A 25,278-nucleotide genomic window follows, 5' to 3' on the forward strand; every position below is an offset into this window, starting at 1 on the left:
GAGTCGCCAACATGGCAACACTGAGACAGAGGTGTGTAATGAACAGATAGAATGTGGCTGTTCAAATTCAAATTAAGGACGAGTCAAATTTGTCTGAGCAACTTTTGCTGACTCATGTTGTTCCATTTCTGCACAGCAAAGATAGAAAGTGACACTGGCGTCATGACTATTTTACACATTACATTTATTTTTTTCCCCAGTCATATTTACAGTGCATCCGGAAAGTATAAACACGCTTCACTTTTTCCACATTTTGTTATGTTACAGCCTTATTCCCAAAATGGAGTAAATTCATTTTTTTCCTCTCAAAATTCTACTCACAACACCCATAATGACAACATGAAAAAGTGTTTTTTTATTTTTTATTTTTGCAATTCAAAACAAACAAACAAACAAACAAAAAATAATAAATCACATGTACGTATACTATTCACACACTTTGCTCAATACTTTGTTGATGCACCTTTGGCAGCAATTACAACCTCAAGTCTTCTTGAATATGATGCTACATGCTCAGCGCACCTATCTTTGCAACACCTCTCAAGCTCCATTAGGTTAATGCAGAGCGTCGGTGCACAGCCATTTTTAGATCTCTCCAGAGACGTTCAGTCGGATTCAGGTCTGGACTGGGAACATTCAAGGACTTTGACAGAGTTGTCTTGAAGCCATTCCTTTGATATCTTGGCTGTGTGCTTAGGGTCATTGTCCTGCTGAAAGATGAACCATCGCCCCAGTCTGAGATCAAGAGTGCCTTGGAGCAGGTTTTCATCCAAGATGTCTCTGTACATTGTTGAATTCATCTTTTCCTCAATCCTGACTAGTCTCCCAGTTCCTGCCACTGAAAAACATCCCCACATCATGATGCTGCCACCACCATGCTTCACTGTAGAGATGGTGTCTGGTTTCCTCCAAACATGACGCCTGGCAAAGAGTTCAATCTTTGTCTCAGACCAGAGAATTTTGTTTCTCATGGTCTGAGAGTCCTTCAGGTGCCTTTTGGCAAACTCCAGGTGTGCTGCCATGTTCCTTTTATTAAGGAGTGGCTTCTGTCTGGCCACTCTACCATACAGGCCTTACTGGTGGATTGCTGCAGAGATGGTTGTCCTTCTGAAAGGTTCTCCTCTCTCCACAGAGGAATGCTGGAGCTCTGACAGAGTGATCGGGTTCTTTGTCACCTTCATCTATCCCTCCAGACAATCCTGTCTCAGAGGTCTACAGACAATTCCTTTGACTTCATGCTTGGTTTGTGCTCTGACATGCACTGTCAACTGTGGGACTTTATATGTATACAGGTGTGTGCCTTTCCAAATCATGTCCAATCAACTGAATTTACCCCAGGTATGTGCAACATACCTGGGGTATGTATGTGCAACATACAAAATATCCTAGCAGGCTTGGGTGAATGAAGAACAACCTTTACACAGCCTTGTCCCAGATCCTTGGCCCTGGCCCTCAACACCTGAAATCACGTCGCTCCTTCTACCGCCAATCAGCAACTCTCCATAGCCACAACTACAAAATCATAGAGGCCTGGAACGAAGAGTGGACTCAAAACCATCACCCTGTCCAGTAACCCCTAACACTACCGCACCCACAGATTCTGACCTCCCCTGTCACCTGTGGGTAACCTTAAATCATCTCAGAGCCGGAGTGGGTCTTTTTGGTGCAGATATGCATAGATGGGGGTTGAAACCATCAGCTTCGTGCGAGTGCAGAGCAGAGGCCCAGACCGCTGCTCACATACTGTGTGAATGTAAGATCCTTCACCCTCCCTCCACCCATTGCGACCTTACAATCATAGATGATGATATGGAGAGATGGCTTCAATACCTGGCCAACATTGTTGGATGAGCTTTACAACACTCATACGCAAGAAGAAGAAGAAAAACCCCAGGTGGACTCCAATTAAGCTGGAGAAACATCTCATGTATGATCAGTGGAAAGACGATGCACCTGAGCTCAATTCTGAGCTTCATGGCAAAGGCTGTGAATACTTATGTACATGTGATTTCTGTTTTTTTTTTAATTTGCAAAAATCTAAAAAAAACAAAAACAAAAAACTTTCTTCACGTTGTCATTATGGGGTACTGTGTGTAGAATGTTGAGGAAAAAATTCATTTAATCAATTTTGGAATAAGGCTGTAACATAACGAAACTTTTTAGATGCACTGTATTCCCACTTATTCCAATTAAAGGTCATGGAGGAGCTGGAGTCAATCCCAGCGGTCACTGGACAAGAGGTGGGGTACACCCTGGACAGGTCGCCAGTATGCCACAGAGCCACATATAGAGAGACAAACACATTCACACTCACCTACGGTGAATTTAATTTTCCCAGTTCACCTAACCTGGAAGTGGGAGGAAGCCCACCAATATTTTAACTAGTAGCAGTAATTTAAATGCATTTGTTTTCCTCAGTAACTGTAATGGATTACAATTATACTCAACAAAAATATAAACGCAACACTTTTGGTTTTGCTCCCATTTTGTATGAGATGAACTCAAAGATCTAAAACTTTTTCCACATACACAATATCACCATTTCTCTCAAATATTGTTCACAAACCAGTCTAAATCTGTGATAGTGAGCACTTCTCCTTTGCTGAGATAATCCATCCCACCTCACAGGTGTGCCATACCAAGATGCTGATTAGGCACCATGATTAGTGCACAGGTGTGCCTTAGACTGCCCACAATAAAAGGCCACTCTGAAAGGTGCAGTTTTATCACACAGCACAATGCCACAGATGTCGCAAGATTTGAGGGAGCGTGCAATTGGCATGCTGACAGCAGGAATGTCAACCAGAGCTGTTGCTCGTGTATTGAATGTTCATTTCTCTACCATAAGCCGTCTCCAAAGTCGTTTCAGAGAATTTGGCAGTACATCCAACCAGCCTCACAACCACAGACCACGTGTAACCACACCAGCCCAGGACCTCCACATCCAGCATGTTCACCTCCAAGATCGTCTGAGACCAGCCACTCGGACAGCTGCTGGAACAATCGCTTTGCATAACCAAAGAATTTTTGCACAAACTGTCAGAAACCGTCTCAGGGAAGCTCATCTGCATGCTCGTCGTCCTCATCGGGGTCTCGACCTGACTCCAGTTCGTCGTCGTAACCGACTTGAGTGGGCAAATGCTCACATTCGCTGGCGTTCGGCACGTTGGAGAGGTGTTCTCTTCACGGATGATGCGAAGGAGATGTGTTGCACTGCATGAGGCAAATGGTGGTCACACCAGATACTGACTGGTATCCCCCCCAATAAAACAAAACTGCACCTTTCAGAGTGGCCTTTTATTGTGGGCAGTCTAAGGCACACCTGTGCACTAATCATGGTGTCTAATCAGCATCCTGATATGGCACACCTGTGAGGTGGGATGGATTATCTCAGCAAAGGAGAAGTGCTCACTATCACAGATTTTGACTGGTTTGTGAACAATATTTGAGGGAAATGGTGATATTGTGTATGTGGAAAAAGTTTTAGATCTTTGAGTTCATCTCATACAAAATGGGAGCAAAACCAAAAGTGTTGCGTTTATATTTTTGTTGAGTATATATTTATTTTGTAATTTAATTTCATAACTCTGTTACATGTAACTAGTTACTCCCCAACACTGGGAATATACATACAAAGGGTTTTTTTTTTTCTTTACATCAGTGTGCCCATCAGGCCAACCACATTCATGAGTGTAGGTGAAACTATTACACTTGGGCACAATCACCACCAACCTGAAACATTTTAGGGAAAAAAAATGATTTACAGCAGTAAAAATATAACGGCAAACCTGGCCCCGCCCTAGCTGATAGGAGACCTTTCAACTGCCACAGAATGCCACTGAGGTGCCACTACCTGCCAGTGCCACAAGAAGGATTCTGCTGTCTCTGTACTCACAATTAATTGAGTGATTGATTGATTTCATTAAGGTAAAAATGTATACATGTACACTGACACCTGCTTAAAAAACAGTCGCGGAAGATACTATTGATTCATTGCAATTGGGCAAACTGCTGAGCAGATTCTGCTCATTCGTAAAATGACAGTGTAATATTGTCACTGATGTAATAAACTCTTTCAATGGTGAATATTAACATAAAAAAGTCAAATTAGCAAAGTTAAATTATTAATTTTATTTTTTTATTATTTTTTTTTAATTTGTTTTATTGTAAACCACATCTTTCGTAATCACCAGGGAATTTTGACAGATTGGTCAGGAATCTCCAAAAACACTTTATAATAGTATCATGTAGATCATAGAGCTTTATCTTACATCTAAGGACACATGATACAGTGTAAAAATTATTTCATATTGATGAACACAGTGAGATATGTTCAGCTTCTTTTTTTTTTTATACAGTGGAAAATAATGACTAACTGTAGCAAACATTAGGTTATCAAACTTAAAAACATCTTGTTTTATTTTACTTATTTTCGTTTATTTACTTTAAAAGACACCATGTGCTTGAGCAATAACAGGTGAAGTTGTTCATAAATTTTAAGTTTCTTAAATATTTATTACGGCTACTCTTCAGTTTGTAAATTTATTACTGGTAAACTTTAGAATTAATTTAGATGAGATATACTCATTATCTCACAGGAATTATCAGCATTATCTGGGAACTACTTTTTGCGCAGGAATTCATCAAGCCCGTCGGCCGCGGACTAACACAGAGTACCCAGAAACTGGCTAGAAGTTCGGCCAAAACGAGAGTGTCCACTTGTAGTTTGCCGTAAACTAAACTAGTGGCGCTCATGAGAGTGTGGGAACAGTACTAACCACCACCATACTGCCCAAAATTAAACATTACATTAAAATTAAACAAAGGTAAATATCTTTCTTTTTTTTTGTATGGTGGGCTCGCCCCCCACCCACCGAACCACCCCTGGCCTGTAGTCTCGAGCTTATCCCAGCAGTATATATATATATATATTGCACCAAACATTTTCATCCATTCCTTGGTCACAGTGCCAGTGGGTTGTTATCCCCTCTGATGACAGCAGATGGCGATGTATTGAAAGCGTATATACCGTAAAACGTCGTGTATGCGCGAAACCGAAACAGCATTTGTAGTCGTTCCACTCAACAGGCGTTAAAGCAAATTTTGCGAAGCACAAAACCCACCACCAAAATACTACTTCACAACACGTCAAAGTAATTACAGTTTTTAGCAACCAACCGGTGCAAAACAAAAACAACAACAACGAAAAACAGTTGAGGGTGCATTTATTTTAATCGTTTTGCTGTTTGGAGATTCTAGAAGTAGAGCAACCAGAAGTAAACGCAGCATCATTCGGCAGTAAAATCTCAGTCTATTTCAGCACATTTCTATGTCCGCGGACGGCGCTCTTTCGTCGGCGTCAAACAGGCGTCAGACGGATTCCGGAAGTGGGAGACGGGAGGGATATTAGCCCTGATATATCTTTGGTATTTAACGGCGTTGTGGTTGTCATTTTTCGCGGTTCCCCACAGTGCGGTCAGCGGAGCAGCGAGGCAGTTTTCCTGGTGTAGTTCGGCGGCTGAATGGCGGTGAGAGCGGCGGCGGGCGGCCCGGCGTCTTTGTCCCGCTTCAGGGGCGCTCTGGTCGGCGCGGTGCTGGGCGACTGCGTCGGAGCCGAGTTCGAGGGAGCGGAGGAGGTGCCCATGGAGAACGTACTGCGGCACCTCAACAGCCTGGACGAGGCCACCAAAGGAGCCGGTGGGTGGAGGTTTGACGGTACAGATGTCACGCTGTGAGGTCCAAATGCTTTGAACAGGGCCGGCCCTGAAAAATGTTTGGACCCGAGGCGAGATTTTAGATTGTACCACGATCCAGGTGTCAGGCCTGGGCGCACGAGCTGGTGGTGCAGCCACGTAGTGCCTGGATGGCAACCACCCAGTCAGACGACCAGTGCATCTCCACTTCTGCAGGTTTCCCCTTGTATCCTGTTTCCGGGTGCTCGATCCTCAACACTGATGTGCTGGCATGCCGGATCATGACCAGACAAGCACACCACATGACTGATATGTGGTAGGTAGGTGACTGTCCCTAACAACACAACTGACACACCTCATCTGTGTCTCCTTAAGTAGTCATTCCTTGGACACAGTCATTCCTGGTGCATTCAAGGATCCTCCATAGAGATATTGCCGAAGACATCCAGTCATCACCTTAAGTCCAAGTCTGCCTTACAGCCATATAGGAATCACTTTGACCTTTGTTTTCCTGCAAAGATAATTGGCATGGCTAAATACCCCGGTCCATGGACCTCATGACTTCATAAGCTCTTCCCAGACATCTCTCCATCTCAAAGGTTGAGGACACTCAGACAAGTGTTGGCTGCTAATGTACAATTAATTTATTTTCCATAAATATTTGAATAAAAATACATCAAGTTTTAAAAAATGATTTGTCGTACTTTATACACATACATCCAGTACTTTGGAAACGTTTTAGGCACATTTAATGCATCATGAAAGCATTAAAAATGATAAAAAACCCAAAAATATAAATAAATGTGATGAATTTCAACTTCATTGATAGTTGATATGAAAACTGGGTTCCGTTTGTGTGATTTGTGGTTAGTGCACTTGGTTTCAATGCTGAAGGTTCCCAGTTCAAACCTCACCTCTGCCACATTTCTCCATGTAAAGTGGAGTTGCATCAGGAAGGGCATTCGGCGTAAAACTTGTGCCAAATCAACATCTGAGTTGGATCAACTGTGGTGACCCCGAGTGCAAACAAGGGAGCAGCTGAAGGGACTTGTGTGATTTTCAGTATATAATTCACACCAGAGTATAAGTCACAGGACCTCAAAAAGTATATATAAACTGTATGACAAAACTTGACAAATCAGACACATACTGTTCTTAACTTAGATTTTAGTGCTTCCATTTTTTTCCCCAATAGCTTCAATGTCATGCAAGTCAGCAACTCCACATGCGCATGATGACTTTCAGCGATGTTAACATGATGTACCATCAATACAGTATTTACCTGTAAAAGGTAGATCATGTTTTTCCACAGTAATCAGGTTTCACCATGAGAACCTCAACATTGTTCATTGATGGATCTGTTTTAATAAATCCACAAAAACAACACATGTTGATTTTTTTATTTATTTATATATTTTTTTATCATAAATAAACACTTTCTTACACACTACAGTGTCTCTGTCTGGGAAGAGTTTATGAGCTGTGCCAATGCTGAACAGCGTTGCTTGTCGAGTCTTTTACAGGAGAATGAAGGTCCAATTCTTTAAGGTCCTAGTGCTTGCAGTCTTCCTGTGTGGATGTGAGATGCAGATGCTCAGCAGCACCCAAAAGTGATGACTGCATATTTTTAGTACGAGGTTTCTTTGGAGGAGTTTTGGATATCTCTGGAATATCTGAGTCAAGCGTACAATTACTTAGGGAGCATCATATGGGAGGGTGCTACCTGCACCAGTGCTGAGGACCTCAGCAACTGGAAAAGTCCAAGCGGTTTCCCATGTGTACCCTGGATACTTTCTAGAAATTTTGGAAGAACCAAACACAAATGTATGTGGGTGGTTACCAGCTAGGACCCAGAGCAGTTACTTATTGTAGTGCACACCTGTTGACTGATGGGGCTTCAGTTGAACATGATTCAGGATAGATTTTTAGCACTGTCTGCTTCTAAACTTTCCCAAAGGACTGTGTTTTCTTTTTTTTTTTTTTGTCTGCAGTATTACAGTTCCCACATAAACGTATAAAGGCGAGATGAAGGAAAGTCAGAATTCTGACTGCTTGAATTCACTTTTCCATCCATCTGTTTCCTAAACCCAACTATTGTAGTTCAGAGTCATGGGCTGGTGTAGCCTGTCCCAGCAGTCACTGGGTCACAGGCAGGGCACACCCTAGACAGGCTGCCAGTCAATCCCAGAGCTGCACATGTAGACAGATAAACACATTTATACTTGCACCTATGCTCAATTCAGTCACCAATTCACCGAACCTGCATGCAGCCTTCACACAGAAAGGACCAGGTCAGAAAAGAACCTCCAACTTTCTCGCTGTGAGGGAACAGTGCTAACAGCTTAGCCACCGCTCTGCCTGGCTTCATATTTTTATTATTTTTAAGTCCAAATTAATAATTATGCAGGGCATTGTTGTTATGTTGGTGGATGTATGTACTTTTGAGTGACATTCTTGTTGAGCTGCAACTATCATTTATTTGTCTATTAATCTGTTGATTAATCACATTGAGTAATAGTCAAAAAGTGACACATAATTTAGCATTTGAATTTCTTCAGATGACTTGTTTTGTCAAACTAGTGTAGCAAACCCAAAATGCATATAATATACAGTGCTCCAGAAAATGGATGGATGATATAAAACAGCCAAGAAACAAGATTTTAAAAACAAAACGAATAAAAACTAGGACTCATAGTTTGGCTTTCCTGTTACATGTACTATGATAATGTTGCAGCTAATTGAGGTAATGCAGTTTTGAAACCACTGATAACTAGTGTTGTAATTCAGCCCACTGAAGCACTGATTGATTGTATCCTACCATATCTCAATTAGTGGAGTTGGCTATTAGTTAACCAAAAGTTCTGCTCTCTGTGTCAAAGGGCCCTTGAATAAGACCAGTTGATTCTATTTGATGTGGGCACATAGCACCGAGCCTCTGGTATTAGTGTGTGAATATGATTAGAAGTTGCAGTGGATCCAAGAAATGCACATTGTAATTGTCAAATGACAAACACAAGCTGCAGTGTTCTCAATAACTCCTGGTTATCAAAATTTCAATGGATTACTTTATGCATTCTTTATGATTATGCATTCTCGGCATCACATCGGCCCTGTTCCTGGAAGGTGTTGGACTCTGCCAGGGCTGCTGCTTATCACCAGTGCTGTTTGTGATGCTCATGGAAAGGATTTCAAGGCAGTCAGGGACCACTGGGTGTCCAGTTTGATGAACTCAGAGTTCCATGTCTGCTTTTTGCAGATGATATGGTTCTGTAGGCTTCATTATACAGTGACCTCCGATGTGCACTGAGCAGGTTTGAATCTGAGTGTGAAGCGACTGGGATGAGAATCGGCACCTCGAAATCTGAGACCATGGTCCTCTGTTGGAAAAGGGTGGACTGTTCCATCTTGTTTACGGAGAGTTATTGGTCCAAGAGGAGGAGTTTAAGTATCATGGAGTCTTGATCACAAGTGGGAGTAAGTTGGAGCGTGAGATCAATAGGTGGATTGGGGTGAAGTCTGATGTTTTGCAGACGCTGTACGGGACTATTGTGGTGAAGAAGGACCTGGGCCATAAGGTGAGGCTCAATTTACTAGTCAATTTATGCTCCTATGAAATGAGATTCGTCCGTCAGCTATCTGGGCTTACACTCCAGGATAGTATGAGAAGTTTGACTGTCAAGAGGCACTCGGAGTAGAGCGGCTGCTTCTTCACATAGAAAGGCGCAAGCTGAGTGGTTCAGGCATCTGGTGAGGATACCCTCTGATCGTCTCCTAACGTAGGTCTTCCAGGCACGTCCAACTGAGAGGAGGCCCCGGTAAAGACCCAGGGATCATATTTCTGAGCTGGCTTGAGAACATCTCATGACCCCCCCCCCCCCCCCCCCCCCCCCAGGAAGAGTTAGAGGACTTGGCTGAGGATAGGGGAGTGTGGTCTACTGCCACCATGACCCGGACCCGGATAAGAGGCAGAAAATGAATGAAGGAATAATTTCTGACACTGGCACTTTGAATGATTCTATTTCCTCTCTCAGACAGAACTGATGTGCACTCTTGTGCATAAATTGTAGCTCAGCCACAACAGGATAGTAACTTCAAAATGTTGATAAAAACTTATTTGTGAGGCAAATGCTATTGTTATTGTTTGCAGGTATCCTGGAGTACAGTGATGACACGGCTATGGCACGTTGTGTGGTCCAGTCTCTGCTCACCCGCACCGGCTTTGATGAGCATGACATGGCTCGCAGGTTAAACCCACACAAATGCACACAGCTGATTAAACATGGGACCATTTAATATCGTTTGGCGGTGCAGAGAATAAATTGATGGCAACACATTTGTACAATCCTAAGGGCTCTGTGTCTCACTGCTCTAGGTTTGCAAAGGAGTACAGCGCATCACCAGATCGTGGATATGGTTCTGGAGTGATTCACGTGTTGAAGAAACTGTCCTCCCCCCAGCTCACTGATGTGTTCCAGCCAGCCAGAGACCAGTTTAATGGGAAGGGATCCTTTGGGAACGGGGGGGCCATGAGGGCGGCCCCCTTTGCTCTGGCTTTTCCTGACATAGCTGATGTCAAAAGGGTAAGAAAAAGGGTGTCCATGTGGCTTAAATCCACATCATGTGTGACATATAAACTGCATCCACACCTGCACCCCTTGTGGTCAACTCTCACATTCTTCATAGTGCTATATAAAAAGTGTTTCAGAATTTGGAATAGCTTAATTATGTTATACCTGTAGCTGTATGCACTTCTGCCAGACAAATCTTTATTCTACAGCTTACAGCAGCTCGAGATACATGTGCAGTGACCCCATTTATCCAATAAAACTCGCCTAAACTGTCATTGTATAAATCGGATAATCGCACTTACTGGACAAAAGCAAAAGTCCCATTGTATGGTTTTCCATGTAACAAACGCCGTGTGTAACAGATTTTCGCTCACATTGGACAAAATGTCCCGTCCAGTCGCAATGCATTTCTATTAAAAACCCCTCACATGTAACGAACAAAGCAGTCTGGATGCGCCCAGTAACAGAAGTACAAAATGAAGTTCAGCACTGACACTCACCGATTTGAGGACATTGGGTACCCTATTTCTGTGATTAAAAGCCCGGGCATTTATTTTTTCAAACTGTGATCAGACCCGGCACATAAACGAGGCAGGGCATAATTCAAGTCCAGTGATTATTAACAAAATGCTGCTTGTTGCCTGTATTGTAATATGGTGTTAAGTTTCACACATATCCCTTGGTGTGACAAACCATACCTCTTTAGATCAGAGCTCTCTGCATGGCTGCGAACCGATGCATCTGCTAAATGACGGAGACCACAAAGGGCTGTGATTTGTCACTTTTCCAGTTTCACTCCTTCTTCTTTCATCATATAATAAAGTTTTTGCAGTGCACACATTGATTACATTTCAGTCATGGATCAAATATGTTTGGCAGAAAAGTCCACAAATATGACCAACTTTACAACACGGAGTTGGAAAAAGACGCTCAAATGACCTGCAATTTATGGAGGGAAATTACATGTACTGTATCGTTGGTTTGGAGGATGATGATTGTGTAAAGAAGTGGAGCTCATTGAGGGACAAATTAATCCAGAAAAGCCGCTGTTCCTGTGGAAAACTACATAAAGATGCGACGGAGAACATTAAAAGGGTCACGCACACATCATCATTGCATGGCCACAGAGTTACAATGTGGAAAAGCATAAATCAGGCTTTACGATTTATTACTTTGCTGCATACTTAGAAAAAAGAGTGACACGACCAAATGTAATCTTTTTAATGCACATAATGCCGGGTGCTTATTTAAGGCAGGCATTTATTTTTTCAGACAAACTTTTGGTACAGTTATTAAATGAGGCAGGTCCAGAGTCAAGGTCAGGCTTTTAATCAAGGACATATGTGAGCCTAGGAGCTGGGGATTCCACGTAGATCATTTGGCGCCGACTGACTGTAACTAATAGATACATATAATGGATTTTGTCAGTTTTATACATATAGCTGATTTTATCCATTTTATACATATGGTAAGTGGTAAATGGACTGCTTTTATACAACCCCTGGCAAACATTATGGAATCACCGGCCTCGGAGGATGTTCATTCAGTTGTTTAATTTTGTAGAAAAAAAGCAGATCACAGACATGACATAAAACTAAAGTCATTTCAAATGACAACTTTCTGGCTTTAAGAAACACTATAAGAAATCAGGAAAAAAAATTGTGGCAGTCAGTAACGGTTACTTTTTTAGACCAAGCAGAGGGAAAAAAATATGGAATCACTCAATTCTGAGGAAAAAATTATGGAATCATGAAAAACAAAAGAACGCTCCAACACATCACTAGTATTTTGTTGCACCACCTCTGGCTTTTATAACAGCTTGCAGTCTCTGAGGCATGGACTTAATGAGTGACAAACAGTACTCTTCATCAATCTGGCTCCAACTTTCTCTGATTGCTGTTGCCAGATCAGCTTTGCAGGTTGGAGCCTTGTCATGGACCATTTTCTTCAACTTCCATCAAAGATTTTCAATTGGATTAAGATCCGGACTATTTGCAGGCCATGACATTGACCCTGTGTGTCTTTTTGCAAGGAATCTTTTCACCGTTTTTGCTCTATGGCAAGATGCATTATCATCTTGAAAAATGATTTCATCATCCTCAAACATCCTTTCAATTGATGGGATAAGAAAAGTGTCCAAAATATCAACGTAAACTTGTGCATTTATTGATGATGTAATGACAGCCATCTCCCCAGTGCCTTTACCTGACATGCAACCCCATATCATCAATGACTGTGGAAATTTACATGTTCTCTTCAGGCAGTCATCTTTATAAATCTCATTGGAACCGCACCAAACAAAAGTTCCAGCATCATCACCTTGCCCAATGCAGATTCGAGATTCATCACTGAATATGACTTTCATCCAGTCATCCACAGTCCACGATTGCTTTTCCTTAGCCCATTGTAACCTTGTTTTTTTCTGTTTAGGTGTTAATGATGGCTTTTGTTTAGCTTTTCTGTATGTAAATCCCATTTCCTTTAGGCGGTTTCTTACAGTTCGGTCACAGACGTTGACTCCAGTTTCCTCCCATTCGTTCCTCATTTGTTTTGTTGTGCATTTTCAATTTTTGAGACATACTGCTTTAAGTTTGCTGTCTTGACGCTTTGATGTCTTCCTTGGTCTACCAGTATGTTTGCCTTTAACAACCTTCCCACGTTGTTTGTATTTGGTCCAGAGTTTAGACACAGCTGACTGTGAACAACCAACATCTTTTGCAACATTGCGTGATGATTTACCCTCTTTTAAGAGTTTGATAATCCTCTCCTTTGTTTCAACTGACATCTCTCATGTTGGAGCCATGATTCATGTCAGTCCACTTGGTGCAACAGCTCTCCAAGGTGTGAGCACTCCTTTTTAGATGCAGACTAACAAGCAGATCTGATTTGACGCAGGTGTTAGTTTTGGGGATGAAAATTTACAGGGTGATTCCATAATTTATTCCTCAGAATTGAGTGAGTCCATATATTTTTCCCTCTGCTTGGTCTAAAAAAGTAACCGTTACTGACTGCCACAATTTTTTTTCCTGATTTCTTATAGTGTTTCTTAAAGCCAGAAAGTTGCCATTTGAAATGACTTTAGTTTTGTGTCATGTCTGTGATCTGCTTTTTTTCTACAAAATTAAACAACTGAATGAACATCCTCCGAGGCCGGTGATTCCATAATTTTTGCCAGGGGTTGTATAGCGCTTTTCCATCTGCATTAGACGGTCAAAGCGCTTTACACTTATGCCTCACATTCACCCCGATGTCAGGGTGCTGCCACACAAGGCGCTCACTACACACCGGGAGCAATAGGGGATTAAAGACCTTGCCCAAGGGCCATTAGTGATTTTCCAGTCAGGTGGGGATTTGAACCCAGGATCTTCTGGTCTCAAGCCCAACACCTTAACCAGTAGACCATCACCTCCCCTCCCATATAGCGGGTTTCAATAATAATGGACACAATTCACTGTTCCACCTGAATCCATTATGTGCTAGTTTTAATGTATACTAATAAATGTGTTTGTAAGATCAATCAGTGAGGGCTCATTGATATTTGGAATAAAAACAGATTTGCACACAGTTAACAAATGATTGTAACCTTTTAAACGGGAAAATGACTCAAAAGGGCAAACAGTCATCTTTCATTAAAGCTGCACATCCTTTCAAATTTCACCAAACTGACAAAATTTAGTTTGTACTGAAATCCAAGCATTATGATGTCGGTTTATTTTTGCAATGTGTTTTAAAATTACAGCTGATTTTACTGAAGAGAACATATTTATCTGTGTGTGCATGAAGCTTTGAGATGACTTGTGACCTGACCAACTTGCTTGATGTGTGTTCATGGGATGTGCACACTAAGATCATAAGATGTCTTGTAAATCACTTCAGAGATGTTATCTAGTGACAAAAACAGAGTTTTTAGATTTATGCGTTTATTTCTCACTAACTTTTACAAAATATATAAGAAACATTAGATTTAGACAGAAATAAACTGTTTCAGAGTGTTTTCCACCATCTTGGTTTATTTTGTTTGAGCGAGCAACCAACTGACATCATGCTGTTTTTCTTTGCTCTGATTGGCTGTCGCTGTGGCCTTCCCAGCATCTTTTATGCAGATCGGGGGAAGCCCCCACGTGATCTTTGATGTCACTACCAAATGTAGGTCATGGCTTGAATTTCTACCCTTCAGGGGTCGAAATTCTAAATGGTTTTACAAGTTTTGATCATATTGGCAAAATCATATTATGAATCAGGTGCCAATGAAAATTTCTTTCATGACTTAAATCTTTTTAAACATATCTTACGAACTAAAGAAGAAAAGTAATGTAGGCGATAGCTAATATGTTATTTAAAAAAAATTGGTTCTGTTGTGAAGCTCAAATTATGAGCTCACATGGCATCACACAGGTTTGTGTGAATATTTGGCTGAACGTACTTATTTCATAAATGTGAAAAACAAGGAAAGATGGATTGTTTTGGTATAATAATACGAGGTCTGTCAATAAAGTAATGGTCCTTTTTATTTTTTTTTTAAACTATATGGATTTGATTCATATGTTTTTACGTCAGACAAGCTTGAACCCTTGTGCGCATGCGTGAGTTTTTCCGCGCCTGTCGGTGACGTCATTCAACTGTGAGCACGCCTTGTGGAAGGAGTGGTCCCACCCCCTCGTCGGATTTTCATTGTCTGGAAATGGCGGAATGATTTGGACTTTTTTCCCATCAGAATTTTTTCAGAAGCTGTTAGAGACTGGCACCTGGAAACCATTCGAAAAATGTATCTGGCTTTCGGTGAAAATTTTACGGGCTTCACAGAGAATAAGGACTGTTACTACAGCTTTAAGGAAAGGCTTTAAGGACGCTCGGCGCGCCGAGCTGCGACGACGAGGCAGAAAATTCCAGATCATTTCTAAGCTGATGGCTCTGTGGATACGAGACCGTCGTGTACACTTTCGCTGGTTATCATAAGAGCTGGACATCAGCCATTTTCCAGCAGATTTCACTTTTATCAAGAGATTTTGTCATGGAAAGCCGCGCGGAGGCTTCGTGCGTAACGACCGATCCGCTGTTTGAGCGAGACAAAGAACACCTCCGTTTCGGCGTGTCAGAGGACAAGTTAGGACAAGCCCAGCTCTCCACAATTTCTCTGATACTTACTGGACTGGTAAGCATTGAAAGCCAAGATAGGTATGTCCCAACTTGTCCCATGACAACAGCTTCTGAAAAAATTCTGATGGAAAAAAAGTCCAAATCATTCCGCCATTTCCAGACAATGAAAATCCGACGAGGGGGCGGGACCACTCCTTCCACAAGGCGTGCTCACAGGCGAATGACATCACCGACAGGCTTGGAAAAACTCACGCATGCGCACGAAAGTTCAAGCTTGTCTGATGTAAAGCATATGAATGAAATCCATATAGTTTTTGAAAAAAATAAAAAGGACCGTTACTTTATTGACAGACCTCGTATATCAGATGTCTGTACATCAAAATAAATAACCAGACCTACAGATATTATTTAATCATTAAAGACAAACTGCAGTAAAAAACAAAACAAAACACATTTTACCAGTGTTTTTGTTTGTTTTGATTCCACAGTAAATCGGGACATTTTATGCCATTTTTTTATTACACATTGATGAAATGCAGCATATCTGTGTGTCCAGTTTACCCGTCTGGGTGCCATGCTGACCCACTCCTGCTCTCTGGGTTACAATGGGGCAGTGCTGCAAGCGTTGGCAGTCTTCTTTTCCCTGCAGGGGGCGCTAGACCTGCCTCAGCAGTTCATCGGCAAACTAATCACAGAGATGGAGGAAGTGGAGAGTGACGAAGCCACACGAAAGGATGCCAGACTGTGAGTAGTGCACGTGTTACTGACCTGATCAACAACAATGTAGAAAACAGATTTCTGGGTAAAACAAACAAACAAACTGCTTTTCGTGTGATGTTTCTATGCAGCCTGAAGGAAGCAGACAGGCCCTTCTGTGAACGCCTTTACCGAATTAGAGACTTGATGGACAGGAGCAAAGTCAGCATCGAGGAGGTCATCTCTGAGCTGGGTTGGTATCTGCTTCAGTTTGCATCCATCAGTTGAGCAGCTTGTGTTCCTCTATGGAGCGTTCACAGTAGCTGTATTGTCACACCACCAACAGCTGCACAATATGTCATATGAGCATCTTCATTGCAATGTGCATGTGCAAGAGTCATGTTGCTAAACATCATCACCCTATATCTTCTTTGCTGCTTGATTTAAAAAAATGCATGTTTCTCATCTTACGCAACTAATCTACAAGAGAAGTCTAACATAATTTACTTAGATTTAAGGGTTCTTGCATAAACCAAAGTTTTTATGCAAGTAAGCAACGTGCAGACACTGCACATCAAGTTTACTGCAAGTTGTCACAAACGTCCAGTGCCTGTCCATACCCGTCAGTACAAAAATTCTAGGGATTGGAGATTTCTGGAAACGTGACCCCAAACATCCCACATAAATGACCTCAGAAATATAATATTAATTATTTCATTGTGTGAGTCAGCAGAATGCTGTGAGTTGATGTAATGGCCCTCTGGTCAGCAGCATTTAGTCCAAGTTGTCCATAACATCGGAGTCACAACTATAAGTTGAGTTTGGCTGTCAGCCTGTCTTATTTTCACCAAAAGTTAACTTCTCAAATGAATAAACAGTCAAAACCTTGCTACACATTTGAGCAGCCTTTGTCGCCATCTAGTGGGCAATGTGAGCATTTCAGGGCTTCTGTACATGTCCTACTTGAAACCCAAAATTTAGTTAAAAAAAAAGGCATTCATAAATGTCAGAAATGCATCTCTTTTTTGGCAGGCAGTGCTTTGACCTCTCAGTATTAATGTATAAAATGTTTGATTTTGAGAGTTTTGCAGTTTTTTTCAGTTTCAATTTATTTTCATTTATACAGCGCCAAATCAAAACAGAGTTGCCTCAAGGAGCTTCACACAAGTAAGGTCTAACCTTACTAACCCCCAGAGAAGCAGTGGTAAGGAAAAACTCCCTCTTAGGAAGAAATCTCAAGCAGACCAGACTCATAGGGGTGACACTCTGCTTGGGCCATGCTACAGACAAATTACAGAACGGTTCTCGAGTTTTAGGACATGGACGTTTTTTCTGGACGGAAGGACAGCAGTTTCTCTCAACAAGCACCCTTACAGTTGTGAATAATATTGCAGTATCAGTTTTTCCAGCATCATGTAGCCCAGGTACTCAAATATTTAAAATTATAGAACCATAGGGTCAAGTTCCAGTCTTTCCACATGGATCGTTGATACTTTTAACTGCATTACTTTGTATTACTTACTTCTTACTCCATTTATTTCTCTCATCACGCTCAGGTAACGGCATTGCTGCACTCCATTCTGTCCCCACCGCTATCTTCTGCGCCATCCACTGCCTACAGCCACGGGAATGCCTTCCAGAGAACTACAGCGGCCTGGAGAGGACAATAGCATACAGCTTGGCCCTTGGAGGGGACACAGACACCATAGCTTGCATGGCCGGGGCTATCGCCGGGGCCCACTATGGCATCGAAGCCATTCCTCAGTCCTGGATAAAGTGCTGTGAGGGAGTGGAGAATGCCGATATGAATGCAGAGCGACTTCATATGTTGTACCACCAAGTATCACAAGAGGGCAGAAGTGAAGCAGGAGAGAAGAGCTGTGAAGACCGACGTGAAAACCAGCCAAACGCTTCCAGTGGTACAGAAAAGAAGACAAGACCAGAGTGATTCTTCAACTGGACTTTGACAAAAGCATTCGCACACACACACATCTACAAACACTCAGATACTCTGGAATTAAGTTCAGTTTATTTCTGATGAAGGACATGTTCACTTTTTAATAAAACAACCTTAATCATTAAAACATTTTCAGAACTAAAACAATACGGTAATTTGAATGTTTTTCTGATGAATACTGCAGAAAGAGATATTCTTTTAGCTGTCGCTTTCTCTGAATAAGACTATTCAAAATTTTGTCATGTACAAAAAGTTTTTGAAGCAATCAGTATAGATTACTTTGACCCTGCAACACATCTCATATATATATATATATATATATATATATATATATATATATGTATATGTATGTGTGTGTGTGTGATGTTTTGACATGTCCTCATATTCAGGCCATGTCTAAGACCTCTGTATTAAAGAATTACTTTTAAAACAAGCTTTGTTAGTTTTCTGAGTAACAGTGTTGTATAGACAGTCATCTAAAAGGAATTTTAATGACAGGCCACTCTGTCCTGTTTTGTTTGTCAGGTTCCATGTGAAAGTTGCACTGTAGCCAAGTTTGTTTTATGTGCTTTGGTGGATAGCAGATATTTAATAAATCTTTATGAAAACTTCCTTTCAGAATCTATTTTTTTTAATGCCACAAAAGGCAAATGTATTCCAGTTACATGTAAACCAGCAGAACTCATTGTGAACTCACAGCAGAACATTACATGTTTTCTGTGACACACTGATGCGTCACCATTTATTTGAAATCACACAGCTTAAAGAGTAATATTTGAAATTGTATAATGGCGGTGTGGATCCTTGTCATTTGATTGCTGGGTTGCATGTCATGTGACATGGATTATTCATAACATTTGCCGCTGTGTTTCAATTACCGTGCAATTTTGGTACTATATGAAATGTGCTATTGCACACCCCGACCACCGCGAACTCACATTACCGGGGACGGCATTTAGCTAAACGTGGCAGAGTTTGGTTTGCTAGAGAGCGACGATTTGAAGGAGCTAATTGACACTGCTAATTATTCTAACAAAAAACAAATCCACTATGCTGTAGGCTGTCTGGAAGCACAAAGATCTGTTAGGATGAAAAACTGGACAAATTTCTTATGTGATTTTCACTGAACTGAGGAACAAAGTCATTTTTCTCTTTTTTTTTTTTGGAAGCACACAAAGTCTGCACGGCATCACGGACTAACTGTTTTTCCAAGTTCACTGAGAGCAATTTTTGACTCTAATTTAAAAAGTTCATGTTGGACTGTTGACATCATGGCACCAGTGGAACACCAAAATGCAAGTCCCTTTTCTGTTGTGTATAAATTAATACAATATCAAATGACAAGGATCTATTTTGTTTATATATATATATATATATATATATATATATATATATATATATATATATATATATATATACACACACACAGTGAGGAAAATAAGTATTTGAACACCCTGCGCTTTTGCAAGTTCTCCCACTTACAAATCATGGAGGGGTCTGAAATTTTCATCTTAGGTGCATGTCCACTGTGAGAGACATAATCTAAAAAATAAATTCAGAAATCACTATGATTTTTTTTAAATAATTTATTTGTATGTTACTGCTGCAAATAAGTATTTGAACACCTGTGAAATTCAATGTTAATATTTAGTACAGTAGCCTTTGTTTGCAATTACAGTGGTCAAACATTTCCTGTAGTTTTTCACCAGGTTTGCACACACTGCAGCAGGGATTTTGGTCCACTCCTCTATACAGATCTTCTCCAAATCTTTCAGGTTTGGAGTTTCAGCTCCCTCCAAAGATTTTCTATTGAGTTCAGGTCTGGAGACTGGCCAGGCCACTCCAGGACCTTGAAATGCTTCTTATGGAGCCCCTCCTTAGTTGCCCTGGCTGTGTGTTTGGGATCATTGTCATGCTGGAAGACCCAGCCATGACTCATCTTCAATGCTCTTACTGAGGGAAGGAGGTTGTTTGCAAAAATCTCGCAATATATGACCCCATCCATCCTACCTTCAATACAGTGCAGTCGTCCTGTCCCCTTTGCAGAAGAGCACCCCAAGAGTATGATGTTTCCACCCCATGCTTCACAGTTGAGATGGTTTTCTTGGGGTTGTTCTCATCCTCTAAATATGGTAAGTGGAGTTGATTCCAAAAAGCTCTATTCTGGTCTCATCTGACCACATGACCTTCTCCCATGTCTCCTCTGGATCATCCAGATGGTCACTGGTGAACTTCAAATGGGCCTGGACATGTGCTGGCTTGAGCAGGGGGACCTTGCTGCCCTGCAGGATTTTAAACCATGACAGCGTCATGTGTTACTAATGTAATCTTTGTGACTGTGGTCCCAGCTCTCTTCAGGTCACTGACCAGGTCCTCCTGTGTAGTTCTGAGCTTTCTCAGAATCATCCTTACCCCACAAAGTGAGATCTTGCATGGAATCCCAGACCGAGGGAGACTGACAGTCATCTTGTGTTTCTTCCACTTTCTAATAAATAATCAGAACAGTTGTTGTCTTCTACCAAGCTGCTTGCCTGTTGTCCTGTCGTCCATCCCAGCCTTGTGCAGGTCTACAGTTTTGTCCCTGGTGTCCTTAGCTCTTTGGTCTTGGCTGTGGTGGACAGATTGGAGTGTGATTGATTGAGTGTGTGAAGAGGTGTCTTTTATACAGGTAACAAGTTCAAACAAGTGCAACTAATACAGGTAAAGAGTGCAGAATAAGAGGGCTTCTAAAAGAAAAATAACAGGTCTGTGAGAGCCAGAATTCTTGCTGGTTGGTAGGTGTTCAAATACTTATTTGCAGCAGTAACATACAAATAAATTATTAAAAAAAAATCATACATTGTGATTTCTGGATTTTTTTTTTTTTTTTTGATTATGTCTCTCACAGTGGACATGCATCTAAGATGAAAATTTCAGACCCCTCCATGATTTCTAAGTGGGAGAACTTGCAAAATCGCAGGGTGTAAAGTAGAACAAATATTTCTTTAGGTTAAAGATGGAACATACCATTCAACTCGGCCTGGCCTTGTTGAATGGTATGTTCCATCTCTCACCTCAATATTCGTACCACTGAACTCATAAACATTCATTATTTGTATACTATGATGCTTTCTTAAAGGGGACAAATTCTACACAAAGTTTTTTTTCATACATTTTCTATACCCTTTGAAGGTCCAAATGAGTACAGTGTTCTCCATCTGTAAATGGAAGAAGCTGAGATCCACCAGGGTGTAACAAGTGTTAGAGGACCCCAAATGCCTTGAAACAGCCCTGCAGCAGGTTAACACAGCAACTCCACATGGTCCAGGAGAAAAGTTTGAAGACGATTTTGGCTCTTGCTTGCCTCTACTGGTGGTTGGCTCTCACTGCGGTATTGTCTCACTTCCTGTTCTGGAGCACAGCTGTGTTTTGCTGTATCTGTTAAATCTGCGCAGTTAGATTGATCTAGTTACTTAGATAACGATTTGTTTCACAGTGTAATCTTCATGTGCCTTAACTAAAGCACTCCCTGTGCTGAATCACCTCTAAATTATTTACACATTATTCACTTTGTGTGTTTTTAGGAATCTGCTAGCTTAGCGCAGCTACTAGCTCTTAGCCGGTTTAGCATGGCGGCTTCCCCTGTCTCTCCCGCACTTTTCTGCTCTGGGTGTGAAATGTTTAGTTATTCCTCAGCCTCCTTTAGCAGTAATGGTACTTGTAATAAGTGTAGCTTATTCGTAGCTTTGGAGGCCAGGCTGGGCGAATTGGAGACGGCTCCGCACCGTGGAAAATTCTACAGCTAGCCAGGCCCCTGTAGTCGGTGCGGACCAAGGTAGCTTAGCCGCCGTTAGTTTCCCTCTGGCAGATCCCGAGCAGCCGGGAAAGCAGACCGACTGGGTGACTGTGAGGAGGAAGCGTAGCCCTAAACAGAAGCCCCGTGTACACCGCCAACCCGTTCACATTTCTAACCGTTTTTCCCCACTCGGCGACACACCCGCCGAGAATCAAACTCTGGTTATTGGCGACTCTGTTTTGAGAAATGTGAAGTTAGCGACACCAGTAACCATAGTCAATTGTCTTCCGGGGGCCAGAGCAGGCGACATTGAAGGAAATTTGAAACTGCTGGCTAAGGCTAAGCGTAAATTTGGTAAGATTGTAATTCACGTCGGCAGTAATGACACCCGGTTACGCCAATCGGAGGTCACTAAAATTAACATTGAATCGGTGTGTAACTTTGCAAAAACAATGTCGGACTCTGTAGTTTTCTCTGGGACCCTTCCCAATCGGACCGGGAATGACATGTTTAGCCGCATGTTCTTGAATTGCTGGCTGTCTGAGTGGTGTCCAAAAAATGAGGTGGGCTTCATAGATAATTGGCAAAGCTTCTGGGGAAAACCTGGTCTTGTTAGGAGAGACAGCATCCATCCCACTTTGGATGGAGCAGCTCTCATTTCTAGAAATCTGGCCAATTTTCTTAAATCCTCCAAACCGTGACTATCCAGGGTTGGGACCAGGAAGCAGAGTTGTAGTCTTACACACCTCTCTGCAGCTTCTCTCCCCCTGCCATCCCCTCATTACCCCATCCCCGTAGAGACGGTGCCTGCTCCCAGACCACCAATAACCAGCAAAAATCTATTTAAGCATAAAAATTCAAAAAGAAAAAAATAATATAGCACCTTCAACTGCACCACAGACTAAAACAGTTAAATGTGGTCTATTAAACATTAGGTCTCTCTCTTCTAAGTCCCTGTTAGTAAATGATATAATAATTGATCAACATACTGATTTATTCTGCCTTACAGAAACCTGGTTACAGCAGGATGAATATGTTAGTTTAAATGAGTCAACACCCCCGAGTCACACTAACTGCCAGAATGCTCGTAGCACGGGCAGAGGCGGAGGATTAGCAGCAATCTTCCATTCCAGCTTATTAATTAATCAAAAACCCAGACAGAGCTTTAATTCATTTGAAAGCTTGACTCTTAGTCTTGTCCATCCAAATTGGAAGTCCCAAAAACCAGTTTTATTTGTTATTATCTATAGTCCACCTGGTCGTTACTGTGAGTTTCTTTGTGAATTTTCAGACCTTTTGTCTGACTTAGTGCTTAGCTCAGATAAGATAATTATAGTGGGCGATTTTAACATCCACACAGATGCTGAGAATGACAGCCTCAACACTGCATTTAATCTATTATTAGACTCAATTGGCTTTGCTCAAAATGTAAATGAGTCCACCCACCACTTTAATCATATCTTAGATCTTGTTCTGACTTGTGGTATGGAAACTGAAGACTTAACAGTATTCCCTGAAAACTCCCTTCTGTCTGATCATTTCTTAATAACATTTACATTTACTCTGATGGACTACCCAGCAGTGGGGAATAAGTTTCATTACACTAGAAGTCTTTCAGAAAGCGCTGTAACTAGGTTTAAGGATATGATTCCTTCTTTATGTTCTCTAATGCCATATACCAACACAGTGCAGAGTAGCTACCTAAACTGTAAGTGAGATAGAGTATCTCGTCAATAGTTTTACATCCTCATTGAAGACAACTTTGGATGCTGTAGCTCCTCTGAAAAAGAGAGCTTTAAATCAGAAGTGCCTGACTCCGTGGTATAACTCACAACCTCGCAGCTTAAAGCAGATAACCCGTAAGTTGGAGAGGAAATGGCGTCTCACTAAATTAGAAGATCTTCACTTAGCCTGGAAAAAGAGTCTGTTGCTCTATAAAAAAAGCCCTCCATAAAGCTAGGACATCTTACTACTCATCACTAATTGAAGAAAATAAGAACAACCCCAGGTTTCTTTTCAGCACTGTAGCCAGGCTGACAAAGAGTCAGAACTCTATTGAGCCGAGTATTCCTTTAACTTTAACTAGTAATGACTTTCTTTGCTAATAAAATTTTAACTATTAGAGAAAAAATTACTCATAACCATCCCAAAGACATATCGTTATCTTTGGCTGCTTTCAGTGATGCCGGTATTTGGTTAGACTCTTTCTCTCAGATTGTTCTGTCTGAGTTATTTTCATTAGTTACTTCATCCAAACCATCAACATGTCTATTAGACCCCATTCCTACCAGGCTGCTCAAGGAAGCCCTACCATTATTTAATGTTTCAATCTTAAATATGATCAATCTATCTTTATTAGTTGGCTATGTACCACAGGCTTTTAAGGTGTCAGTAATTAAACCATTACTTAAAAAGCCATCACTTGACCCAGCTATCTTAGGTAATTATAGGCCAATCTCCAACCTTCCTTTTCTCTCAAAAATTCTTGAAAGGGTAGTTGTAAAACAGCTAACTGATCATCTGCAGAGGAATGGTCTATTTGAAGAGTTTCAGTCAGGTTTTAGAATTCATCATAGTACAGAAACAGCATTAGTGAAGGTTACAAATGATCTTCTTATGGCTTCAGACAGTGGACTCATCTCTGTGCTTGTTCTGTTAGACCTCAGTGCTGCTTTTGATACTGTTGACCATAAAATTTTATTACAGAGATTAGAGCATGCCATAGGTATTAAAGGCACTGCGCTGCGGTGGTTTGATTCATATTTATCTAATAGATTACAATTTGTTCATGTAAATGGGGAATCTTCTTCACAGACTAAGGTTAATTATGGAGTTCCACAAGGTTCTGTGCTAGGACCAATTTTATTCACTTTATACATGCTTCCCTTAGGCAGTATTATTAGACGGCATTGCTTAAATTTTCATTGTTACGCAGATGATACCCAGCTTTATCTATCCATGAAGCCAGAGGACACACACCAATTAGCTAAACTGCAGGATTGTCTTACAGACATAAAGACATGGATGACCTCTAATTTCCTGCTTTTAAACTCAGATAAAACTGAAGTTATTGTACTTGGCCCCACAAATCTTAGAAACATGGTGTCTAACCAGATCCTTACTCTGGATGGCATGACCCTGACCTCTAGTAATACTGTGAGAAATCTTGGAGTCATTTTTGATCAGGATATGTCATTCAAAGCGCATATTAAACAAATATGTAGGACTGCTTTTTTGCATTTACGCAATATCTCTAAAATTAGAAAGGTCTTGTTTCAGAGTGATGCTGAAAAACTAATTCATGCATTTATTTCCTCTAGGCTGGACTATTGTAATTCATTATTATCAGGTTGTCCTAAAAGTTCCCTGAAAAGCCTTCATTTAATTCAAAATGCTGCAGCTAGAGTACTAACGGGGACTAGAAGGAGAGAGCATATCTCACCCATATTGGCCTCTCTTCATTGGCTTCCTGTTAATTCTAGAATAGAATTT

The 25,278-nt window shown here is 41.3% G+C and overlaps 1 protein-coding gene across 1 annotated transcript; it reads left to right on the forward strand.

Moving 5' to 3' along the window:
- Nucleotides 1–5,270: 5,270 nt before the first annotated feature.
- Nucleotides 5,271–18,194, forward strand: adprs (ADP-ribosylserine hydrolase). The gene is made up of 6 exons (XM_034159557.1): nucleotides 5,271–5,697; nucleotides 9,841–9,937; nucleotides 10,066–10,273; nucleotides 15,915–16,102; nucleotides 16,207–16,307; nucleotides 17,611–18,194. The coding sequence occupies exons 1-6, from the start codon at nucleotides 5,523–5,525 to the stop codon at nucleotides 18,000–18,002; spliced, it is 1,161 nt and encodes a 386-aa protein (XP_034015448.1). The 5' UTR covers nucleotides 5,271–5,522; the 3' UTR covers nucleotides 18,003–18,194.
- Nucleotides 18,195–25,278: the final 7,084 nt, after the last annotated feature.

Source organism: Thalassophryne amazonica, chromosome 19, assembly GCF_902500255.1.
Source record: "Thalassophryne amazonica chromosome 19, fThaAma1.1, whole genome shotgun sequence".
Lineage (NCBI taxonomy): Eukaryota > Metazoa > Chordata > Actinopteri > Batrachoidiformes > Batrachoididae > Thalassophryne > Thalassophryne amazonica.